The 26,881-nt window shown below is 47.3% G+C and overlaps 1 protein-coding gene across 1 annotated transcript in view; it reads left to right on the top strand.

The window, feature by feature from the left end:
• The window catches only part of XRCC1 (X-ray repair cross complementing 1), a 795,788-nt gene that overhangs the window by 654,246 nt on the left and 114,661 nt on the right, over positions 1-26,881 (top strand). The window contains exon 13 of the mRNA XM_069640868.1: positions 26,146-26,203. Coding sequence (XP_069496969.1) covers positions 26,146-26,203 — 58 coding nt within the window. The remainder of the gene's footprint in view (positions 1-26,145; positions 26,204-26,881) is intronic.

The raw sequence follows: 26,881 nt of genomic DNA, 5'->3' as shown, positions 1-26,881 counted from the left end.
CTCAAGCTACTCCTCATGCTACCTCATGTCAGAAAAAAAAATACAATCTGAAGGTCCTACATGCGTGAGGGATCATGGGTACAGTGGACGTCACACTAGGGATAGTATTACTGGCATGCCCTATGTCGACGCCCATTTTTGAGTTTCGAAAAACAAACTGTAATACTCTGCAGCTTCCACTAGATGTCGGCCTCACCACTCTGCTAGCAAGCTATAATTGCCACCAGTGGCAGCAGGTAGCTGCTCTCATTGACTCCGCTCCAGAACCACTAAAGGGCCAGCTAGCCCAGATCGTGTCGGAGGGTAGAGCCGTGTCCAGTTGCATTCTGAAGACGGCCATTGACGCCGCAGATAATGCAGGCCGGCTCATAGCAGAGAGCCGCAGCTTCCACGTCGGCCTATGCACAGCATGTGAATCTTAAGCAGATACAAGCATCAGAAATATGATTACGGTGAGTAATGTATCCCTTACGATTCTACCATAAAGAAGAAAAGGTCTCAATGCAGGCAGTAGTCCTATAGTGAGCCCAATAACTCTCATAAGCAGAAGTCAGATTTCCCTTGAAACGTAGGGGGCAGCTTCTTATCTGGCTGATGCCCAAAAAGGGATTCCACCACCAACAGTCAGGCCCAGTTAGCTGCGGTAGTAGATGTTGCCCCCATAGAGAACAAGGACCCGCAGGATACCAGAACAGCTATGCACCCTAGACCCTTGGATTCCAAATGAAGAAAACACTCTGTTAAGCGAGGGTGCATTGGGCACAATTGTTCTCGCCTGTTATTTGTTGCAGGTTCTTTCTCTGGTTCAACCAGGCTAGATCTTGGATTCCACCGAAGATTGATGTCTGTAGCAAGACAAGACCTTTAGGGTGCACCATGCAAAAAAAGCAGCAAAAAAGACCCCACCAATGATCAAGATGCAGGACCAGTGAATTTGAGCTGCCGGAGACTTCCTTCTTCAGACATAAGGCAGCACCAATAAGTGACAAGGATGCACACTAAGTTTCCAGCACCAGGGTCAGACGAGATCTGTGCATTGAGGATGCCCTCTCACTAGTGGATTGCAGGCCATATACAGGACCTTCAACTATTTTCACCTACACAGGCAAGGACGTTGGAGCAGGACTCCATATTGTATTTATAACACGCTTAATATCCAGAGGTTTCTAAGCGCGGACCCGTGGATGGAACCTGTGTTGCTTCGTGTCGTATTGCTTCCAAGGCGAGCACGTTGCCCCTGTGCTATCCTTCCGAGACATTAGTTTTACTCACTAATCAAATTGTGAGGTGCACCAGGTTACAGGTCTCCTCTGTCTCAGACGAGTCAGGGCTTTGCCGGATAGTGCATTGGCTTGGTCAATGTAGGTTTTAACAGCAGTCCTCCAATGCACCTCTGCAGTCTGTCTTTCGATTCTTGGCTCCAGTGGTCGACCGAAGCATAGCTCCAGATCCTCTACTAATATCCTCGATTCTGTTTTGGGGGGACCTCAGCCCTTCAATGGATGAACCTGCAACATTCGAACAGGAGATCACTGCCCAATGTGTGGGACAGTCACCAGACCCAGCAACTTCCCAGCAACAATGTCACCTGCTTAGAATATGTATTCTGGCCGGCCAGCCCCTCTACATAGTTCTAGTAAATCCCACACACACTGGTAATCAATCTGGGCTACTTGCAAGCAGCACTTGAAAGTTTATGGCCAAATATTGTATTGTATTGTATTGTTTATTTGTTTATAGAGCGCACCGGGCCGTTAGGCAACTGGGTGCTTGTGAGCATCTTAGGTTACAGTTACATGAGAATCATGTATTTCTAATATTACAGTTGCAGGAGATCGTTACATACATATCTTCTATTTCTTATGTTACAGTTCACGCATATTTTACAGTTGTGAATATCTTACATTTCTTATGATACAGTTGCAGGCTAATCTATACAAATACACACAGGCATTTTAGGATATATTTACAGTTGACAGAGGTAGAGGGGGATCAGGGGATAGCAGCGGGAGAGGGGAGAGATGTATAGGAGATCTGTCGTAGGATGAAAGGTGTCAACAGTCGCTGGTTTGTAACCAGAGTTTGACATTAGTTTTAAACAAGTGTAAGGAGGGAATGGCTCGAAGTGGATCAGGAATGGAATTACACAGATTAGCAGCCAGTACTGGGAAGCTAGAGCCTCCAGTTCTTTTCAGATTGAAATTTGGGATTCTGATACTATTTGTTTGAGCTTTTCTAATAGGGCGGTCCGATGTAGGCCTATTAAAATTCTCGGTGAGGTATGCAGGTGCTTTGTTATTAAGACAAATGTGTGTGATTTTCAAGGTTTTAAGTTTGATACGGTCATTGATGGACAGCCAGCTAATAGTTCTTCTTTGGTCAGATATGTGGAGACCTTTGGGAATGCCAGTGCTGTTCTGAGGGCATTATTTTTCCAGGTTTTAAGTTTATGGGTGTTGTGTTTGCTCGTGCCTAGATAGAGTGCGATGCAATAGTCTAGTTTTGATAGGATAAGGGTTTGTGCTATGGTGATGCAACTGTCGGTAGACAGAAAAGGTTTGCATGTGTGAATTAACTTGCATGTGTAGCTAGTTGCTGAGGCTGTGGCATTAACTTGCTTGTTAAGGTTGAGATCTGAGTCTATGTAGAATCCTAGCGTTTTGATTTCATTGGCTACATTGATTTTGATACCATCAATAGTAAAGGATTTGTATAGGTGGGAGAGTTTTAGTTTGCTAATGGATCCGATGATTAATAGCTCGGTTTTATCGTCATTAAGACATAAACCATGTGTGGCCATCCATGTTTGAATCATTTGGTAGATTTTATTTGTGTGAAGGGTATCTTTGTCGTAGTCTCCTTGGATTGGGATGAGGATCTTGGTGTCGTTGGCATAGTTAGTATATGAGACACCCAGCTTGTCCAAGTTATCGAAGAGGGCCTTTGTAAAAATATTATACAAAGTAGGTGAGACACATGACCCCTGAGGAACACCACGAGTGATGGGAATATGGCCCCTTTTGACCAGGGCAGGGAGGAAGATTGCTGAAGGCCAGGGTAACAAAGACAGGATTTGCAAATACAAAGGTCAGCTATCTTGGACCACCATTGCGTTAAAATGCTCATCCTGTGATGCAAATATGCTGGGTAAATGGTAGTGCACCCAAAAATGGTTGAGGTATGTACCACTGCCGCCAGCTTACATGTTTTGCACTGAAAAGTGTAACTTAATTCACTAAAAGAAAAATAAAGGCGAATCAGCGTTTCCTTGTAGTACTCCCTTGTACTCCAAGGGAGTACTACTACACCAAAAAGGATACATGCAGGGCTCACATAGCCTTCTGAACTGGTAGCTATAAAGACTGACCGTTGCCCACCAAACAAGTGAATTAAACCAGAGAATGGGGTTGAAAACATTTCCCTCACAAAAGTCAGTCCAGGGTCACACGTGGCATAGACTGCTATGCTGGGGCTTCCACAGAAGTTGGTGGGAAAGCTATAAAAAAAACTATTTCAAAGGGATTGTGTCCTCCGACGTATTCCTTATCTTAGATATCTCCTTCCAGCTTTGCTGGCCTCGGAAAATTTTTCTCTAGAGGGCGCTGCGCGTCGACGTCCGCCGAGTCGATGTCCCTCGACAGCCGCCGTATCGACGTCATCCTGATTATAAAGGCCGTGCGCAGCGTCCGTTGCTCAGTTCCGTTTTTCCGCGCTTACTCAGTGCCTCGGAATATCGTTGTTCAGTTTCGTAGAGAATTTATCCTATTTACCTCGAGATATTCGATCCATACTCGATGGCTTCCTCGTCGGAACCGACGACCCCTCGGTCCGGCTTCAAAATGCCGAGACTGTGGGGAAAAAAATGACGCTGACTGACCCTCACAGAGTTTGTCTGTGGTGTTTGGGAGCTGAACACCATTGTTCGGAGTGCGAGGACTGTATGTCCATGACAGCTAAGGCCCTGAAGGAGCGTAGGGGGAAGCTGGAGAAAGGTAAGACTTCAAAAGCTTCTTCTTCCTCGACGAAGTCAAGACATTCGTCTCCTCATCACCATTCGCGCTCCAGGTCTCAGAGTGGGTCCCATCACTCCTCGAGATCGAAGCACTCGAAGAGGAGACGTCGAAGATCCCCTTCTCCGTCCTCCTCTTCCTCTGTTTCTCCTAAGAGAATCCCTTGCCCCACGAAACATAGTTCCTGGGCTGAATGGGAGGAATTCCACAAAAATATGATGAGCGTCTTCGAGAAAGCGGCCTCGACCCCCTCCAAGTCTGCCGAGAGCGATGCTCTGGTCGAAAGACCCGAAGGTCAAAAACGCCGCGGGTCGCAGTACCTGGCGAAGGAAGCTTCTCGAGTGCGTCACGAACCCTCGAGTAAAGCTATGACCTCGAAACCTTCTTTGACGGTTCCGCCGACGCCGTCGACGAAGGTTCCGTCGACGCTGAGACGGATACCTCTTTCTGAACCATCGGCAATAGTTGCTGTGCCAACCCCTGCCCAGAGTGGTGCGAGTGGAGGGACGCCCAAGGCGGCATATGAGCAAGTATATTGGGAATAGCTGACTGGGCTAGCCAAACAGAGGAGTCAACAGAGTTCCTAGCTCGGGCCTCTTATTTATTAACTGGAATACTAGGTGGCACCAACATCTGTATACCCAGGATGGTCTTTTTGAATACATTAATTATTTTTGTTTACTTGCACTACAAGAAACATGGCTGTTCGAGCCTTTGGTGCTGGACGGGTGGACCATCATTCAGACCATGGCAGTCAAAGGACTGAAGGGCAGACCGAAGGGTTGTCTGCTCATGGGAGCAAAACAAAGTTCTCCCTTCTAAAAATCCAAAATGACACCCCTAATATCTTGGTGGGCAAGAAAACATATTTCGATGGAACTGGCCGCCATAATTTGACATTGATAAATGTCTATGACACGCCTTAAACCGCACAACATAGGGCCATTCTTCAGAACTTGGAGAATTGGTTGAATCTTACTGATCCTTCATCACCTACAATATTGTAGGCGACTTGAACGCCAGAATCCCACAGAACTGCAGTACTGACATTCTGGCTAATGGTACTTGCATTACGGGTCTGGTTTGCGAGTCACAGCTAGACTGCTCATGCCCCTGAGGAATGAACTGGGCAACACTGCTTTATTCAAGGGACTTTGTCATGGTCAACAGAGCATGCCTGTCAGACTGCCCTCCCCACTTCACTCGCTCCTCACAAAAAAGCTCCAGCATAATTGATTACGTTTTTGAAGCTAACATGCCTTCACTAATAACAGATCTTTGCATAGGCCAACGTATGGAGAGTGACCATCTGCCAATTGTTGTGACCCTCAGGATTGCAGAAGGAGCACCTGCCGAGCATGCCACTGAAATGATAATAGTGAATAAAGCACTTAATCGTGTGTCGTGGACCTCTTCTAAAATAGAAGCTGCAACCATAGTTGCACTAGGGTACATGAAGACTTTATTCCTCATGCTTCTTATCCCAGGGCCACCCCTGATCTGCAACAAAGATCGGAAGAAGTTGAGAACTATGAAGGATGTGTAGCCATCATCAACAAGAGCATTTTACCTGTAAAGACTGGAAAAAATCGCAGCGCCAGCTGCCTCCTCACCGTCTACAAAAATGGCTTTGACAAAATCATCAGGGACAAAGAGAGAGACACAAAGAACTGCATCTGCCTGCTCTAACCGTTCCCGATCCAGCAGAATTTGCCCTAGATCGCAGGTTGGTGAGGGTTAAGTATACCAAGTGGCGTCTCAGGCATCAATACTTGCTGTGCACGGTGGAAGAATTTGGTTCTAACCTCAGAATCGCCTGACACACGCTTTTTCTGGTCAATAATTAATGGAAGTTACTTCACATGTTCAGATATTAATGGTGTTTCAGAGTGTGTATGGGTAGATTATATATCAAAAATACTGGGAGGCACCAACTGGGAACGTCCCTTTCCCCTATTTCACTGATGGGAATTTAATAAGACCAAGGAGGAAGTACGCTCCAGTAAATCATCATGTGCGCCTGGTCCTGATGGGTTATGCAACCGGTTATTAAAAGAGAATGTCCCTTTATGGACTGAGGCCCTCCACCATTTGTTTACAGGTATATCAGTCGCAAAAGACTGGCAAGTTCCTGGCACGACAGCATTTTTCGTACCCATCCATAAAAAAGGCGCTCATACAGACTCTCGTAACTACTGCCTCTTTGCTATGTTGGACGTCACGCCGAGGTGTTTGCCTGTGTTCTTTTAGACGACTTGACCAACAGGGCTGGCGCTAAACATATTATTCCCTGGAATCAAACTGGCTACAGAAAAGACTGCAGTACCACCATACATGTCCTTGCACTCACCACTACCATCTAACAGTCTTAGGTAATTTTCAAGAGACCTCTCTACATTGCCTTTGTAGACTATGGCACAGCCTTTGATACAGTGGATGTGCCAGGCTTCGGTAAAAACAGATCAGCTGGGGGATTCCATCAGGCCTACTAAGAATGGTAATTATGCTCCACGGCAAAACAAGGGCTAAAGTTTGATTACAAAACAAGGTTAGTACCTTGAGCTGTATCAAGACACACCTTGGGCTCAAACAGGGCTGCATCCTACCTCCAACACTTTATAATCGGTACCTCGCTCTGACATTGGGGAGGCACTTGCTGCCCCCAAATGTATGCCACCTAAATTAGGAGACTGTCATGCTGCAATGGATGGATTATGCCGATGACATTGTCTTGCTTGACCTAACTCCAGGAGGTCTGCAAACCACTCTTCTCGTCAACTACTCATCGGCAAATTGATTGAAGGTGAACATTTCCAATACCAAGATTATGGTTTTTGACCTTTCACGCAAAAGAGCTGTGTGTTTCAGCTGGAACCTGCTTTGAGCACCCATAGAAGTGGTCACACAGTATAAATATCTTGGCATAACTCTCAACTCAAAGCCTACAAGGACCACATTGACACGTTTGTTCCAGCCCTTCCTGATTTTTGCAACCACTCCTTTGCCTCAGGATCCTTCCCCTCCCCTCTGATGCACTCCCTTGTGAATCCTCTTCTCAAGAAACCCACAGCTGATCCTTCCTGTCTGGCTAACTATCGGCCAATTTCCATTACCCCCTTTCTGGCCAAACTCCTGGAAAAGCTGGCCATCTCTCCGTTTAACCTTCATTCAGATTCTGTTGGTTGTCTCCATGACCACCAGTCTGGCTTCAGAGCGGCCAGAAGCACGGAAACTGCTCTCCTCAATATCCGTGAAGATCTGCTCTCCAACCTGGACTCTAACATTCCCTCTGTCCTTATCCTTCTTGATCTCTCTTCTTCCTTCGACACGGTCAACCACACCATCCTACTCAACCGTCTCCGTGATAACCTGGGGAATCACTGATCGGGCTCTGGCCTGGCTGACCTCTTTCCTCTCTGATCGACCCTCCAAGGTCCAACTGGGGTCCTTCCTGTCATCTATCTTCCTCTCCTCCTGTGGGGTTCCCCATGGGTCTAACCTCTCACCCTGGCTCTTCAACCAATACCTGGCAGCTCTCGCTCACTGCATTGCCATTTTCTGCTCAAATTTCCAGTGCTACACTGATGACACTGAACTAATTTTCTGGCTGCTCTCGGCCACCTTCTCTCCCTCTCTCATCTCTGACTGCCTAACTGCCATTAAATATTGGTGTGCCCCCAATGATCTTTGTCTGAATGCCAGCAAGACGGAGATCCTCCTCATCGGCACACCTTCTCTATCCTTTTCCCTCACTCTCTGGCCGGCCTCCCTTGGCCCTCGTACTACCCCTGCCTGCGAGTCTAGGAACCTTGGGGTCATCTTTAACTCCACACTTTGCTTCTCGGCCCATATCTCTGAGGTCTCTAAAAAGTCAAACGTCCTACTGCACCTCCTCAGAGGTACTCGGCCTTTCCTCTCCTTCCCTCAGAAGCTCACTGTCTCCCAAGCTCTGGTTCTCTCTAGGTTGGACTATTGTAACAGCCTCTTTCTAAATCTACCTGCCTCTACTTTCCCCCCTTTACAACTTATCCAGAACAGGACTGCAAGACTTGTCCTTGGCCTCAAGCCCTGGGATCTTATCTCTCCAGCTCTGAAATCTCTCCATTTGCTCTCAGTGGATGCAAGGATAAAATTTAAAACCCTCGGCATTGTCCAAAAGGCTTTCTGGGGCCTGGGTCCAAAATACCTTCAGCTATCCCTCCACAAATACCTCCCCTCTTGAGCTCTTCGCTCCTCTACCTCTAACTCCCTCCTAGTCAATGGTTTTTCAAAGAAACAAGCTGGGGGTAGATCTCTATCTTCGGCTGGGACCTCCCTCTGGAACAGCCTCCCTGCCACTCTAAAACTTGAGGAGAACCATCTCCGGTTCCGGAAGCACCTCAAGACCTTCCTCTTTGCTTCTGCCTTCGCTCCCCTTCTCCCCTGCTGATCTGCTCTCTCTTGGCACTGTGCACCTGGCCACCCTCTGTCCCCTGGGCCCAGGTACCTGCTCACCCTGCCACCTTCCTGCACTGCCTCCTGGCCACCCCTTGCACTGGGGACTGTGCCTCGACCCATACAGCCCCCGCCCCCATTTTTCTTCTTTTTCTGCACTTATCAGACTTACCCAGTCTGCTGCCTTAAACACAGCACTTGCCGGCTGCACTACCGCTGTTTATTGCCTCCATTTTCTATTTTTTATTATCTGTGCTCCTCTGCTCCGCACTTTCCACTCTCCCCCTTCCATGCACTTTTCACTTTCCCATACACTTGCGCATTCTCAATGTCAGTAGGCCTAGTAAGATCGTTTTTATTTTGTGCTGTGTTCTCCCCTGTTCCCCTCCCTTGCCTAGTTGCGCTCTGAAACACTTGTGTATGAGCGCTATACAGATAAAATATCATATAATTTCGAGGGGATTGGGTCCTCTGACGTATTCCATATCTATGACAGGTAATGTCCACAGCTGTGCTGCTTCGGAAAATCTTTGGCGTCTGCGTCCTGCGTCGATGACGTTGATGTGCCATCCCCGAGGACGACCTCCGACGGCCGACGTCACCCGATGTGATAAGTAGGACGTACGACGCCCATAGCCTCAGTTCCGTTTTTTACGCGAACGTGTTCGCTTCGTGAATCTCGGTACGCATCGACTCGTTGGAGTTGCTGTTTTCTTTCTCGGTTCGTTGAACCTGTTCAGTTGGTGTGAAGACCTGTTTGTGGCGATGTCTTTTTCATCTTCGACCCCGCGTCCGGGCTTCAAGAACTGCGGGGACTGTGGGTCCAAGATGTCGGTCACGGACTTGCACGACGCCTGCCTTTGGTTCCTCTGGGAGGCCCACGATACGGACTACTGTGTCGACTGCCAGTCGCTCACTGCGAAGGCCTTGCGAGAACGCAAGAAGAAACTGTCGGTTGGCTGGGTGTCTAAGCCCCGGAAGTCGAGGTCTGCGGGGCTTTCGACCGATGACTCGAGGGGTGACTCTCCGTGTCGTCGTCGGAAGTCCGGTGGGTCTCCTTTCAGGAGTCTGTCTCGCCACTCCTCCGCCTCTTCTAGGCATTCCAGGAAGCGCCAGCATAGGTCGCCTTCTCCGTCCTCTTCCGCGGACTCCGCCCGTCGGCGGGTCGCTTATCCCTCCATGCAAGCGACACTGGAGTAATGGGCTTCCTTCGGGAAGCAGATGCTAGCGATTCTGGAATCGCAGGGCACCGGTCCGTCTGCGCCTCTGAGTGGGGTTGGTCGGCACCGGTCGAGAGACACCGCCCATACGCCTTCGGTTCTCGGCACGGCTCGCGGGAGAGGTCCCGCTCGGACAAGGGTAGCCGTTCTCTCCATGCCCGTTCCAGGTCCTGGTCCTCGATGCGCTCGAGACTGCGTGATCCTGTGCCGTCTTCGAAGAAGACGTCGATGCCTGTGGCGCCGAGGTCGTCGACGATTTCTCTCGAGGTTCCGTCTTTGAGGGGGTCATCGGCGCCGTCGGCGCCCAGGTTGTCGAGAGACACGCTCAGAGCTCCGGCTTCAAGGACTGTGTTGACGCCGCAGATGGAGGCATTGCAGCTGACGTCGACGCCTTTTCTGTCGACGCCAGCGCCGACTCGCTCGGCGCCCTCAATGCCTTTCGAGGCGGTGGGTCCGGAGGGACCCCGTGGCATGGGGTTTGCCCCTAAAAAGGCTATGGCTAAGGTCCGGCACTGCTTTGGTCCGCAGAGGTCTTCCTCTCCCCGCCTGGAGTACATTTCAGAGGGTGATGAAGGCTCTGATGGCGGCCTGGTTCCGGTTCCGGGTGACCTTATCTCGGGCCATAGTCAGTTTGATGACCTGAGGCAGTCACTGCATGATGCCAGTGGACTGGACACCTCTCCGGAGGTGTTTTGTCGGCCGGAGCCTGGCACTCATACCTTATGTCTCGGGTTACCGAGTACTTGGATTGGTCAGCTCCCCCAGGGGAGTTCGTTCAGGATGATCTCACGGACATCCTTGATCTCGGTCCACCCACTGACCCGGTTTTGCCTTTCCATATGGCTTTGCAGAGAAGGGTGGCGGCGACTTGGACTGCTCCGGAGAGTCTCCCAGCAGTGGGCAAGTATTTGTCGCAAAAATACCATCCAGCCAGTAGCGACCCCTGCTACTTGTCTAGGAACCCCACCCCAGAGAGTTTGGTGGTGCAGGCAGCTACGGCCCCGGCTAAGCAGGCGTTGTATCCTACCATCCCTCCGGATAGGGACGACAAACGTTTTGATGGCTGGGCGAAGAAAGTGTTTTCTTCTGGGGGTATGGCGCTTCAGGCGGCCAACTCCATATGTGCCTTGTCTCGTTTCACACACACTCTGTGGAACTGTGTTGCATTAGCGGCTGTTCATATTCCCAAAGGAGAGGAACGGGATGGTTTCCTTGCTATGGTTCAGGATGGCAAGGATGCCATGTGTGAGGCCGTTCAGTCGGTTTGGACTTGGCGGATTGTGTCAGCCGGTCCATGGCGGCGAGCACCGTAATGCGCATGTTTGCGTGGTTGAGGAAGTCTGGGTTCGCTCCTGATGTGCAGTCCCGGCTCCTCAACATGCCCTTTGACGGTGAACACCTTTTTGGCAGCAAGGCTGACTAGAGCCTTGAGAGGTTGCAGACCTCCAAAGCTGCAGCGAAGTCGTTGGGCGCTGCAGTTCTCCAACCTCTGCCTTTTTGTCCTAGGGGACAGCAATGGAGGGGAGGTTCCTTTCGCTATTACTGGTCCTTCAGTAAAGCGAGAGGAGCTAGCAGTCAAAGAGGCCATCGTAAGAGTGCCAGAGGTGGAAACAAAGGTACTCGAGGTGCCAAGGCCGGTCGGGCAGTTGGCTCTTTGCCCTCAGGCAACGCCGCAGCCGCTACCACTCAGTCATGAGGCCAGGTCCCATGGTTCGCCGGTTGGGGGAAGGCTGGCGCAGCATCTTGTAGAGTGGCAAGCCATTACTTCGGATGTGTGGGTCCTGGAGATCATAACCCACGGCTACTGTCTTCCTTTTCGGCAGAGGCCTCACGACAATCCACCAGGGAACCTCTCTTTGAAGAGTCCGGATCCGATCCTTGCGCAGGAAATTCAAGCCCTGCTGGAGAAAGGCGCCATAGAACTGGTGCCTGTAGCGGAGAGGAACAAGGGATGGTATTCCCCTTATTTTTTGATTTCAAAGAAGGACGGGGGATTGAGACCCATCATGGACTTGCGCGGTTTGAACAAACTCCTCAGGAATGACAAGTTCGAGATGGTGACTCTTTCTCAAGTCCTCCAGGCCCTTCAACTTCAGGACTGGTTGGTGTCTCTCGACCTCAAGGATGCTTACTTCCCTGTGCCGATCCATCCCAAGCACAAGAAGTACCTGAGGTTCGCGGTTGGCGACTTGCACTTTGTTTCGGGTCCTGCCGTTCGGATTGACCTCCGCCCCGAGGGTTTTCACCAAGCTCATGGTGGTGGTGGCAGCGCATCTCAGGAAAGGGGGTATTCACGTCTACCCCTACCTGGACGATTGGCTGATCAGGGGGAGCTCTCCCAAGCAAGTCCTGGATCATCTGTCCATCACCTGCCACTCCCTTCACAGGCTGGGCTTCTCCCTCAATTTAAAGAAGTCCCATTTGACACAAACGCAGCGGCTCCAGTACATCGGAGCAGTGCACGACACGTCCCTGGGGCAGTGTTTTCCTCCTCAGGTTAGGGCTCTTCACATTCAGCAGATGGTGCACAAGTTTCAGTTTGCCCAGACTCTCCCAGCGTCCGAGTTCTTGAGACTGCTCGGCCTCATGGCATCCTGCAGGTGCCAGAGGCTCATCTGCAGATGAGATCTTTGCAGTGGGCACTCCAGCTTCAGTGGTCTCAGTCCTCCGGCAGGCTGTCGGACCCTGTTCAGGTGCCGCCCTCGGTAGCCCGGACCTTCTGTGGTGGGCCGTCGAGGGCAATCTGATGAAGGCTGCCCCATTTTGGCTGCCCTGGCCAGAGGTGACGATCGTGACGGACGCATCCCTCACAGGATGGGGAGCTCATGCCAACGAGCTGACAGTCAGCAGTCGTTGGTCTCCGTCGGAGTCCAGACTCCATATCAATCTGTTGGAGCTGAGGGCCGTCAGGCTTGCCCTGAAAGCTTTTCTGCCGACTGTGCGCGGGAAGAGTGTCCTGATTCTGACGGACAACACGGTGGCCATGCACTACCTCAACAAAAAGGGGGGGCAGGGTCACTCCCGCTGTGCAGGGAGGCGATGCAGCTCGAGTTCTGGGCCATCCAGCAGGAAGTTTCGATCTCGGCAGTTCATCTGGCCGGAGACGACAACGAGACGGCGGACGCTCTGAGCAGGCAGAGCACGATCTCTCACGAGTGGGAGCTGGCTCAGGAGATTCTCCTGGAGATCTTCGCCGTTTGGGGGACCCCTCAAGTGGATCTCTTCGCCTCCAGTGTCAACCGGAAGTGCGAAAGGTTTTGCTTGCGGGAATTTCCTCCAAAAGGAGCCTTGGGAGACACATTCGTGGTGGAGTGGTCATTCCCACTGCTGTATGTGTTTCCTCCAGTCCCCGTCATCCCGCTAGTGTTGCAGAGGTTACGGAGGTTTGGTTCCCGGATGATCCTCATTGCTCCGCCGTGGGCCCAGAGGACGTGGTACCCGGACCTTCTAGACTTGTCCATCTGCCCTCCACGTCGTCTTCCCTACCGAGACGATCTGCTCTCACGGGAGGGGGATCAGGTTCTCCATCCAGAGGTCAGATCCCTCAATCTTCACGCTTGGCTTCTGAAAGGTTGAGGTATAAGGATTGGGACCTCCCTGAAGACGTGATGGAGGTGTTGCTCTCGGCCAGGCGGCCGGCAACAAAGTCTCTGTACCGTTGCCGTTGGAGAAAGTTCTGCGACTGGTGCAGAATTCAGAATGTGGATCCTTTTGAATGTGACATTCCCATGGTTTTGTCTATTTTGCTTTCTTTGGCCCACAGGGGCTTGCAAGTGGGGACCATTAAAGGTTACCTGGCGGCGCTGTCCATATTTAAGCGCTCGTCTGAAGAGTGTTCATATTTTAAGATTCCTTTAATTTCGCAGTTTTTGAATGGGCTCACTAATGTGTTCCCTTTGTCACCTTTTTTGGTGCCAGGTTGGGATTTGAACCTTGTTCTTAAGTTTCTTATGGGTGCTCCGTTTGAGCCTTTACATTCTTGCCCTTTGAGGCTGTTAACTCTGAAAACTGTGTTTTTAGTTGCGGTTACTTCCGCTCGCAGAGTGAGTTACAGGCACTTTAGGTTAAGCCACCCTTCACTGTGTTTCACAAGGACAGGGTTGTCCTTAGGGTTCGTCCTTCTTTTCTTCCGAAGGTGGTTTTGGAATTTCATTTGAGCCAGAAGGTTGTTCTTCCAGCGTTCTATCCTCCTCCACATCCTGGTAAGGAAGAGGAGAGGCTCCATAGGCTTGATCCTAGGAGAGCGTTGAGCTTTTATATCTCGCGCATGTACCGGGTCAGAGTGGACGATCAACTTTTCATTGGTTACGTTGGAAAGCGTTTGGGACAAGCTGTGACGAAACACTTTGTCTCGTTGGATTATTTTAGCTATCTCTAAGTGTTACCGCTTGGCGGGTAAGGACCCTCCGGCTGGCTTGCGGGCCCATTCTACGAGAGGAGTGGCTGCGTCTACTGCCCTGCAGAGGGGAGTTCCTATTCGTCACATCTGTGATGCAGCCACCTGGGCTTCAGTACATACTTTTGTACGCCACTATTCCCTCGATTCCATCAGAGGGCAAGATTTGGTCTCTGGCAAGGCAGTTCTCTATTCCGCAATTTGATTGGGCATGCTAAATTTGTATTCTAAATTCTTTCCCACCTCCTTGCTTGGTACTGCTTTGGGAGTCTGTCATAGATATGGAATACGTCGGAGGACCCAAACCCCTCGAAGAACAAGTTACTTTCTTACCTGGTAACGTTCTTCGATGGGATGGTCTGACGACGTATTCCATATCGCTCCCTCCCTGCCTTCCCCGCTGCAGAATTTCTTTTGCGATGGCAGCTTGTGTTCAGCAAGGCCTTGTGTGTCTGACTGGTAGAAAACTGGTGGCACACGTTCTGGGAAAAAACTATAACTGAGGCTATGGGCGTCGTGCGTCCTACTCATCACATCGGGTGACGTCGGCTGTCGCAGGAGGTCCTCGGGGACGGCGCATCGACATCATCGACGCAGGACGCAGACGCCAAAGATTTTCCGAAGCAGCACAGCTGTGGACATTACCTGTCATAGATATGGAATACGTCGTCGGACCATCCCATCGAAAGAACGTTACCAGGTAAGAAAGTAACTTGTTCATCTCTCATATGCACATTCTTGAGTTGCGTACGGCTCAGACAATGGGCTATATTTTGTCATTTGCCCAAAAGGGTGGAGGGTTCTCGGTGGGATTATTGGCTAAATGATACACTGCCAACATTCTTCCAATGCTGACTTATGCATCAGAAACTTGGGCCACAGGCTTCCTTAATATAATCACCAGACTTGAAACATCCATTTTGAAATGATTATTCAAATTGCCTCACTATGCCTCATCAGAAACACTCTACTTGGAGCTTGACATCTTTCCAATTAGAAAGTGCATAATGCTCAACTGCCCCATGACCTACTGGAGGATGACTCATGCCCCGAGTGACACTTTGATGGGGATTCTGTTTGAAGTCTACAACACCAAGATTAACAATATGCAATCGAGCACCCTCTGGGAAATCAAAAGAACGGCTGAAATTTGGTCGGGGAGATCCCAGAATGACCTGTTAACAATGAATCTCTTCACTCAAGATTCACTGTTGTTCGGGGGCAGGTAATTGGCAATCTTGCTGCCACATCCAATTCTGAAGAATGTATCTCCTATGTCATCCACAGATTACTTAACTCCCTCCTACCTCCGAAGTTTCATAGGCAACCATCTTGTGTGGGAATACATGCACCTGAAATTCAATGCAGTCAAAGCATTCGAGGTGACTGGAAGATGGGCCATGATCTCTAGGCATCTCTGTTTTTGTCATCTCTGTGGGGAGTTGACACTTGAAAAGGCTCGACACCTGCTCTGTGGCTGCATGGCAACTGCTGATTTGCACGCACCATCCATTGGCCTTGATTCCACCATCTCGGAAGAACTCCTTTGGGAAACCTTTATGAATGGTTGCAGTGATGGCTGCATAATTTACTTGACCTTGTGGAGAAAGATTATGGAGATTTTACAACTCGTTTACTGAGTGAATGTTTACTTTTTGATGCCATCATGGGGCACTGGCCACTCAGTGCGTTATTCCAACTGTCTGTTTCTGTGTATGATAGAAAGAAGTTCTTGTTTCTTTTTTAGCCTAGTTATGTGTAAAAGTTATTAAATTAACTTTAAATACTAAATTTAAAAAAAAACAAAATGGGTAGAGATCGAACAATCTCGCCTCCCGCTCCCCCTCCGCTTCCTCCCGTTCATCCCTACCGCGCTACGCTGCAGCTGGCCAGATGTGCTGACCGCCTCAAGGCAGTCGATGAAGGCATGGGAGTGGGCCCGCAGATGTGGAGGCATCCCAGGAGGCCTCAGCGCATCCTCCCCTATTTTCCTCAACCCCGCCTTCTCCCCGGGAGCTCGCCCATGGAACTTTAGGAACTGGGTGGCAGGAGGCCTCAAAACTCTAGGGCAGCTCTTTGAAGGGGACGCCCCTCTCACCTTCGAGCGATGTAAATCAATCTTCCAGTTAACAGAGGCAGACGATTTACTTATGCACAACTGATACACACTGGTGCTCCCACCCACGAACTCGGGCAGCCGCGACTAGGCCCCTTGCCCCACTGGGGCTCACGATGAAGGAATTGCCGGCCCGAGGAAAGATTTCGGCCCTCTACAAACTATTGCAGGAAGACCCCCTCCACTCCAGGCCCTCTTACATGCCAATGGGAATCGGACCAGGGTCACGCGATCGAGGACCACACATGGGTGGACATCTGGACTAGAACTCGCACAGCATCTCGGTGTGTCACCAACCGGGAATGTGCCCACAAACACCTGTTGCGCTGGTACTATTCCCCCCTACGCCTCCACCACTTTCAGCGGGCCTGGGACCCCCAAAGCTGGCGCCTCTGCGGCTTCCCAGGTTCCTACTTCCACATGTGGTGGACTTGCCCTAGGTTGGGGGAGTTTTGGTTCCAGTGCCTAGCCACCATTCGGGACATCACCCAGATCGAAATTCCCTTGACGACCGAGCAGATCCTCCTGGGGATCCCACCCGAGAACGGGGAGGAGGGCAGCGCTAATGTCCCAACTCCTGTTGGCTGCCAAAATCACAGTGGCTCGCACCTGGAAGTCCGTGGAAGGACCACTAATGACCCTCTGGTGGCTTAAACTATGGGACATTTTGATAGCAGAAAAGGTCACGGCAGCCAGAGCGGGACTGCTCCACCGATTTACCGACATCTGGAGCCCGGTCCTGGACTATGACCGGAACTACCCCGCCCTGACCTTCAAACCACGCTTGATTGCAAGAGCCCTCCATACGATGGGGGTGGACTCGCCGCCGGCCCAGGCCGATTGAGACACGCATCACTGTCTATCTGTGAGCTTGGGGGTGGGGAATGGGACACTCTTGTCTGATCTGCTCTGTGAGATGTGACCACTGTTAATGCTTTGTTCTCCTGTGCCCTGATTTATAAATAAACACATTAAAAAAAATTATAATAAAATAATAATAATTGTTTTGCAAGTTTAAATGTCAGGCAGGCATATGACTGCACCGATGTATGAAGGTTTGCATGTACCATTATTGCTGACGGGAAGGGCTAGGGTGTGCCGCACCTTCCCCAAATAAGGTAATAAACAAACCCACAGAGCGCAGCTCCAGTTGTGAAGTTTTCCAGTAGCTGTCGGGGAGATGAGGAATTGAGGAATTACTGTTTATAGCTTTGGTGTGGGTTTGATTGATAACCCCCCCCCTTTATTGTAATATTCTACTTTCCCATTCAGGGAGACCTAGTTGGCTCACCAAGATGTGGTGAATGCAATGGAGGGGAGGGCCTGCAGCACTTAGCAGATTTGGTGATCTGCCGTGCCAAGGCAGTAGCATCATTCTTCCCCTTCAGCCCTCGATGCTGGGAATGAAGGGTACATAGTAAAGTGTATGGGGCACCCAAGTGTGTAGCAGAGTGTACAAAGAAAGTAGCTGTGTAGGAGCTACAACCGCCCCCCAGCCCCCTCAAACTATGCACCTACGGCTCTATTTAGGCGTAAAGGGAGTAAAAAGAAAGTTCTCTGGTCTAGATAAGTGAAAGCATACTTGTATTTAACACTGCAATCTGCTGCATTGTGTTTATAGTAGGAGAATGGTTAAAAGCATGATATTAATTGAAATACATGGTTTTGCGCTGCAATGTAATCACAAGGAAGTAAGATATAAATGCCTAAATCTCTCTTTAAAAAGAGGTGTTCAAGAGAATTGAGCAGGAGAGGGCTTGGGCAATAATTGGTATCCCACTGGTGTCCCCTCCTGCTCCCTCTAGCCAAATAGATTTGCAAATACCTAGTACATTGTTGTGTTGCTCTGATCTTGAGTGAATTTCAGTGATCACACTAGGATATGTGAATATCAACAGTGCAATGCTGTGTTGCTCTGATCTGGGGTGAACCTCCAGTGGTCACTACGATGTGGTGGTGTGGATGTGTGGCTTTTTGGTCGAGATGTCCTATTCAACTAGGCAAATAGTGCATGAGCATTTTCTAAAGTTGTTTTGAACTGCTGAAATGCGGAACACCGTAAAGATGATTAGCATTTGGACACAAGATTGACAAGTTTTGAGTTCTCTACAGCGATTTCAAGATCAGTCATTGATACTGCTATAAACACCCACTAGAGCTGAAGGACCACTTCAGTGGCAAGGAGGATCACTAGGGATTAGATATAGTGAGCAAACCGACATGTTCCTCTGCCACCACCATAATTCCTGACCAAAGTTCATGCAGCAGTTTCTGCTGCTGTACCACTCTAACTGCAGGTATCGCTGCAGCAGCCCTAATTGAGAGCCTTTGTTTAAGGGTCCAAGACTTCTAATTGTGACTAAAGTGCACTAAGAGGAGACAAATTGCAGACCTTTCACTTGCTAGAAGAACAGTCAAGATAGCAAGGAAACGGTAACTCCAAACAAGCATAGACAAACCCGATATCCTTGGCTTGGCATTAGCTGCACGTTTTTTTTATGTGTGGAGTATTGACCAGTGTTTTTTGTGTGCCACAGTATGACTGCATAAGGTAATGTTTTGCAAAGAACAGTATTGCAAAGGTAATGTTTGTGTACAGCAAAATGAAAATAGGAGTAAGTCTTCTTAAAAGGTGTGTCAAAAGAGATTATATGGAGTCTGTGTTTTATGAAAATAGACTGCATGCATAATGCAAAGAGAACTGTGGATTAATGTATTTAAAAAGTTGTAATTGCATATATACAGTCAAATAAAGACTTGTGTACACAATAATAAAACATCATATCAAAACACAGATCAAATGAGAAAACCATAAAAACCAAAGCCCCCCTGACCCGATCAGACTGTTAATTTTCCCATTTATTTAAAACAACCATGACATGTTCGTACAGTTTCACAATATAAAAAAAATCCAACTGCAATCATTCCCAGCCATTAAATCAACCCACACCTGATGCATAGTTACATTGTTATTCCTATTCTTCAGTACATAACGTTGGCAAAGTGCATACATGCTAGCACATTCAACAAGGAAGTGCTTGATAGACTCAATAATTCATTCCCCACACAATCGACACCCACGGACGCTTGCCTATTTATGGAGCTGCAAGGATACACTCTAATGTAAGCCGGGCTACAGTGCCCACCTGTAAGATTGTCTAAAAACTGCCCACTGTTAACCTTGGTGGCCAACTCCATCTTTGTGCGCTCATTAGCATATGTTTAAGCTCTTATTCACATTTGCTTTATAACTCATCAAGGACAGAAATGCAGGTTGTAGGCTCTGTACAGTGTCCCATAGCTCAAAGACCATATGAATGCTACCAATACAGCCTTTTTTATAGGAGACACTGAAGAGGCAAAAAGCACACATGATTTGTACATGTATAGGGCCAATTTCACCATCCTGCATTTTTCGATGCAATGATTCTTTTTTCCACCAATGTCCCGATACTCATCATATAGATGTAGATAATCATTTGTTAGTACTTGGAAGGCGAAACCATTTTTTCACGATTTTCCTTCCCAGGCGTTAAGCTGATGAAGATATTTCCATCCCCAGATCTCCATTCCATATAACATAGAAATTACTTTTGCCTGGTAAATGGTTAATAACCTTAATGTAGAGTGACCACCATTGTTCCCCACAAATCTTCTCAGGGCACCCACTTGCTGTGCTAATTTCATATCCACATCCTCCCTATGCATTTTCCAACTAAACTGATCATCCAGGATTATCCCCAAATACTTAAAATGACTGGCCTGCCCAACAATAGACCCCTTCAGTGTCCAACTGTAATTCTTAACTTTCGTTTTTTTCCACCTTAAATACCATAATCTTCATTTTGTCGACATTGATTTTAAGCACATTTATTTGTGAATAATCACAAAGGGCATTTAATTTGAGGTCCCCTTGGGCTATAGTCAAGAATCAGTATATCGTCTGCTTACCCAAGCCACGCTATTGATAAATCCACGTATGTCAAGTGCACTACTTAAATCGGCCATTTACAATTGAAACAAGAATGGGGCCAAAATGCATCCCTGTTTTTAACCCCCAGGTGAATGCATATCTAATCCGTGACCTGCCCTATCCCATCCAGTCTAACTCCAACCCTGGTGTCTGTATGCAGCTGAATAATCATCAACAAGAGTCATTTGGGTACATTCCAGACAGCAGATATTTTGCCAAAGCAGGCCCTGTGGTACCGAGTCGAAAGCTGCACTGTAGTCTATAAACACTGCATACACCGGCATATTACAAATAGTACAAGAATATTCAATGAGACACCATGGTTACTAGATTAAACAGAGTACTAGAACCTTCTCTTAACCCAATTTGGTTAAACTGAATTACACCTATCAAATCACTCCATGCCATCAACTCAGTTAACAGCACCCTAGCAAAAATCTTGGAGGGATCGTCCAGCAGGGCCAGCATCCGATAATTGCTGTCTAAAGTCCTACTTCCCTTTTTATAAACTGGGACTATAATACTATCCTTCCACGATTTTGGAATAACACCTGTGCGGCTAATAGAAAAAAGAGCCTATGAATTCATTTTTATTAAGGTGTTGCATGAACCGTCTGGCCCAGCCACATGTGAATAGTTTTACCATTGCTCAATAGACACCAACTCACTGAGAGTAGTCTTATATTCCCATTTAGATTCATCATCTATAGCAAATATCATCTCCCTAGGCAGTGTCCCAATTGTATTACTAATATACAACTCCCAGTCATCTTTGGAGCATCCTTTGTTTATCGGCGTTCCACTTCTTTTCGTGTTCACAATATTCCAAAAGAGGCGTGACTCATTCCTAATTGCATGACCCATTAGGGTCGGCCACATATCCCTTTCCTTATTTCTACGATAAGCATATTAGCCATTTACAAAACACGCTTTTCATATCATTAATAGATTTTTTTAGGGGACCATTAGACCACCACGTGAACCTTATAATAGAATACCATTTTTTTTATACATGCTCTAAGCTTCCTTCTCCCCAACTGTATCCGATGATCGTATAAATATATATATATTTACCCTTGCACTTAAGGGATACATATGTCACCCACTTTACTATATTTCGTACTTTCATGTATCCATGCCTGGGTATTTGTAAGTATAGTCACAAATTGCTCCACTAAAAGACCATCCCTAGCACTCTCATTAAGAAAGCACTTAGAAAATCCCCCATTTGAATAACTAGCTCATTTGCTTTTTTAAATTTCTGCTCTGCGGGCTCCATTTTATGCAATTTAAACAATTGTTCAGAGTAATCGCACCACTAGTGTCGTACTGTTTAATGCCCAGCTCTAAACTCAACAATACATAGTGGTTCTTCTCATTATTATTATTACATTAATAGCCATATCAACCACCATCCACAGGGCAGCCTCGTTTACAAATATATAATCAATAGTCGACGCATGCCCCCTCCCCCCCTATTCTAGTTCATCCAGTATTCACATCACTTGGCAATTATTATTTAGTATCTGGAACCCTTGTTGGTACAATAATTCCACCCAGCCAGATGGTGCCATTAGAATTATATTTCAATGTAGCAACAGGGACCATACTTGCATCATTAGTATAGATGCCAGTAGTCCCAGGTATTCGAGCATTGAAATCGCCACCAATAATTACCAGGTCAGTGAGACCACATTTATCTAGGATCCTTTCATCACAATTTATATTTCATCTGTGGCTGTCCATGCTAGGGGGATAATACACTGTTATTATCAATATATTGGTACACAGAAGTTCCTTTGCCAATATAGTCCCAGCCAATATCATGTTTGTTCTCTCAGGACCCAGACTCAAGGAGTTATTTATAGAGATAATCAACCCCTTCCCCTTTAGTCTCACCCTAGCACCTTGCACTGCATTTGCACAAATGGGAACACACCCATCAAATTCTATAGGCTGGACACTCCAGGTTTCCTGTAGCAATATTAGCAGGAATAAATTAATATCTTCCACAAGTCTCTCCCTAAACCCCATAATGAGAAAAACTGAGTGTTCCAGCTACAAGCAACACATCGCTGGTTAGGGTCTTTTTTGAAAATTGGTTTGAAAAGCCTTAGGCAACTACGGCCAATATCCTTCAGTCTGCCCCTCCATCAAGAAATGTTCCTAAAGGGCGCATGTTTGTATATTTATTCGACCAGGGACTCTTGCATTCCCGGAATTATCCCCAAACTTGCCCTGAGCTATTAGAGCTATTTTACCCTTGTATCCCCTTTTAACTAGGTCGTTGTCATTGGTCAGCACAAAATCTAGCATATCAGCAATCTGAAATACTATATTTACAATTGCTATTTCCGCAACATCAATTTGGTTAACTAATCTGGTATCATGAAAAAAGGGGGTTCCTGGCTACCTTGCAATTCTGATTTTTGGAAAATAAAATCTCTGCGCTCTTTTGCGTTTTTTTAGCAAGTGCAGGTTTATTTCACCATAAGTGTGTACTCTTATCCCTAGTAGTGGTCAGCCGACATGTGTTTCGATCTCATGGGTCATGGAAAGGTTGAGTCTTGCCCCTGATTGGGTTCAGGATTGCTCATTGCTCAAAAATCCATGATATCGCATGTTGCAGTTCAAATCAATGATTACTGTAAAAGCCCCTGACTGCAGGAAGGGAGCACCGAGTTTCTGCTAGTCATTTAAGAAGGCTGATATCCAAAAATCCAATCAGTGCTTGTCCTTCAGAGTATAATCCTGGGCAGGATGCTGCAGCAGAGTTTCCACTGTGGGCATCTTCATGTTAATGGGCATCTTCATGTTAAGTTCACTTCTCCAAACGTTGGAAATCATCTAAGCCATTGTTATGTTATTAGTCTTTTATATTGTGCATATCACCACCATAGTTGTCTTGAAGCACCAATCCATGTCTATATAGATAGTGACACAAACTGCTTGTGACCCTGCCTGTGGTGGCATCAAGATGGTGGCCTGTTGGGTGAAAAGTAAACTGGGCCAAGAAGACCTGTAAATTGAACAGTGGTAAAGGTCAGGGAGACAAACTTACAGACTTAAACTCGCATTTAGGAAATGATAACATAAGGGTGAGTGACGGTGATTATTGGGATTTATGTATAGTTTTTGGTGCAAATTTAGTTAAGAAAATAGATGAGAATTTCTCTTTTTGGACAGTAGAACTTTCATGAAGGATGTTACTAGTGTGGTGGTGGTATTATGGCAAGTCATTTTGTGAATGCTTGGTGGTTTTGAGTTGTGCTCAAGAGTGTTTAGGAGTTGTAGGGTCTACAAAACAAATCATATTGGATTCCCCCCTGCTGTTAGCTGGAAGGGGCTCTAGTTCAGCTGAACCCACTAACTGAGGTGTCCTAGCCAGGAATCGTGCACAGAATGAGTGAGAGCCATACCAGATTGACCTAGTGTGGAGAAGAGAAGAATGGCTGTCATCCTTATATGCAGTGAATATGTGCCAGTTAGGTTGGAGGTATACTTGACAAAGGTTAAGTGCAGATTTTAGGAATCTTATAGGAATATTAGAAGCAGGGAGCAACCTCAGCCTCATCACAGTCCTGCATTCTTTAAGAAATTTGTCAGGCACCTCACCAAAATCTGATTTAAGCTTCCTTGGCCAAAGGTTGATTTAAGCTTCCTTGGCCAAAGGTTTCCTGGACTTAGGGTAGTCAATAACATATGGCCACATTCTTTGTGTGAAAGGAAATGAAAGTCAAGTTTAGTTGTGGAAATCCTTGAGAGTTTCTAATGCAACTGCAAGGGCAACAGCTACGGCAGGGATTGGCAAAACATTTTGTCTCAAGGGGTTTTGGACTGCGACTCGCATAATTCCTGCCAATGGACCATGCCGGCTAGAGCTGATGGACTTTGTAGTCCAAAACAGTTAGAGAGACAAATGTTGGAGACCTCTGACCTAGGGGCTCTGTGCTAGAATACAGATATGTTCTGTGATGAATCCCGAGATGCTGTCACTTCTCCCTGTGTGGGAGACCCTTCCCATGAGGACAGGGAGGAGAGGCCTCTACCCGGTAGTCCGCCTAGAGTTGGTACTCAGCAGGAGGATCTCATGGGAAGAGGCTAAACCCCTGAGAACAAGGAGAGCATCTCAGGAGAATGCAGCATAATACTCCTCACTACCTACCCCACACACCTTCATACTGTAGGGACCCCTATAACCTACCTACTAATACCATATCTTTATAAAGTCTCTGTTGAAACGAAGAATATTGTGAACTACTCAAGGGAGATGTATTGGTCCAGTACTGGGATGAAGAGGAGGTGCGGAAGCATGAATAGTGCTCAGTGGAACGGGAGCAATCGCTCTAGTGTGCCGCAGGGAAGTAGTCAGTGGAGTCTTGTGGAACAGCTAAAAACCGATAAGGTACTCCAGATAGAGAGACAGGAAGAGGTACAGCCAACCAGCACGAAGGACGGTCGAGCCCGGGAGACCCAAAGCAGACGTGGAGAAGGCCAAGCGGCAGAAAGCAGTCTGCTTCCCAAGACAGAGGAGGTGGGAGTCCCTCTACGGGTGCTGTGTAGGAGACCGGTGCAGTGTCTGGAAGCTGGGGAACGGTAGCACGACCTCAAGGAGGCCGACCAAGCGGTCGCATAACAGTGCACATACCATCCGGCCTAAGACCAGGAGAAATCAACTCGGAGCGAAAGCCAGAGACACCAGGAACGCTCAGGTGGCCCAGTGGAAGATGAGACCCTCCGAGGAACCGGCCAAGCTTTCTTAACACCAACAAGGTACCAGGAACATGGCAGACACCAGTGGGCATGTGAAGGTGCGGAAAGTGACTACCCCGCACTGGAATCAAGAGAAAGACACAAGTGTTTTCCCTCATGGCAGTACTTCACAGATTAGTGAACCAAGTCTTCCACACCAAAGGAGAAGAGACACTAGTGTCTCGGACCCACAAGCAGAGTGGGAGATGAGTCATCTCCTTCGTTGCAGTACTTGGCAAAGAGGTATACCAAGTAAGGCAATCATAAAAGAAGAGATATCAGGGCAAGGGACCAGCCCAACATTTGAAACAGTGAAATCCAAGTATACTACCAAATCAGAGGAAGACCAGTGAAGGGAGTTAATTCCCCCTGGTTGTGCAGAGCAGACAACAAAATACTAGATGGCAATCATTCTTCGGGTAGCCCTAACCATGAGTAAGGGCCACAGAGCCTGGGGAAGGGATCATTCTCCTAAGCATTGTAAAGTATCAGTCCAAGAGAAGGGAGGCATTCTCTTGGCCAAACCAAAGACTAAAAGTTTTGAAATCAAAGTAAAAAGCCAGAGGAAGAGTCATTCCCCCTTTTGGTGGCAAACTCTGAAATAAAAAAACCTGGAGAAGGGAATCATTCTCCCGGTTACCAAAGCTGAAAATACTTTTTGGATACAAAGCATTAAAAGATTAGCAGTGTGCCTGACAGAGAGAAGTGCTGGAACTTTGTCTTTTATGTTGAACAATTTTGACCCGGGTAAGGGAGTCATTCCCATAAGAAGCAGCTGAGACCTGGAAGTGAACTTTTATCCCAAGTTCAGAAGAAGGGAGTCCTTCTTCTGGACCAAGAAGGTGTACTTTAGCTCTAGTATAGTTTTGAGTGAACGGGACAGAAGCAGGGTTTTTGATGCAAGACGGTGGACTATTGATTTATACAGACATTCTGACAAGACCCTTAGTGTTGTAGTTGAGGCAGGGAAACCCCTCTTAGAAATACAGAAAGTTTGGCTTTTTCTTTATTTCTTTGACAAAAGAAATGTCTACAGCAATCATCATGCCATATGTGTGTCAGTCTCCTCTTTTTGCACCCTTACAGTTCTGGGATTAATATATAATGACAAGTGTCATTATAGTGAGTTATTTGTAACAGTGGACTCGTCTATCATTCATTCTGTTGCGTTATATCAGGAATTTTTTGACAAGATTAAAAAAAATGAAAACGTGTAAGTGCATTTCTCATTTGCTTGCTTTCAGAAGACCAAGATGATGGAGCTGAAGACTCTGGTGGAGACACAGAGGACGAGCTGAGAAGGTGAGCTGACATTATGTAAACATTGTACAAAAGAGAATTCTACTTAACCAGAGCTAAAACCATTGGCTGGTAACCTGCACTTCTGATAGCAGGAATCTTTTCTTTCTCATTGTTATGCCAAATTGTGTATCATCTAGCTACAGCATCTGTAGTTGCCTAAGTAACTGCAATATCTAAAGCACTTGGCAGCGCATGACGACTGCAAAAAGGGCTGCATCTTGCATGTTTTGTCTACAGACTAGTGGAACAAGCATGTAGTGGACAACAAGTAGGCTTTTTATTATCTGAAAAGGTGGTTGGCCATAGGTGTACTATCCTCTTTGCATAGCAATGTAAGATGAATTTGTTATATTAGACACTTCATGGCTCCAATGGATAATGTGTAATAAACCTGGACTAAACTAAATTGATTTTAACCAACAGTGTGTTTGTTTACATTGAAATTCAATTTAGTGTAAATATACATAAATATTGAAAGTGCAGTCCAGACCCTAATGTGTTCACTTGTGCAGAGTGCTACACACGTCTCTAGTGGAGGTCAAAGATGCCTGAGAGTTTCACATGTGTGGTTGATTTTAATTACTGGCAATATTGGATGCCTCTGTCACTCACCAATTGGAGTTCAACCCAGCTATCTCTTGGAAGGCTGCCAGTGAGGTATTGCATTTCAACTTTTTC

This window comes from Ambystoma mexicanum, chromosome 1q (genome assembly GCF_040938575.1).
Source record: "Ambystoma mexicanum isolate Mex_15411 chromosome 1q, UKY_AmexF1_1, whole genome shotgun sequence".
NCBI classification, from domain to species: Eukaryota; Metazoa; Chordata; class Amphibia; order Caudata; family Ambystomatidae; genus Ambystoma; species Ambystoma mexicanum.
Note: the sequence above shows the minus strand (reverse complement) of the source record. Positions and strands in the feature narration are given on the sequence as shown.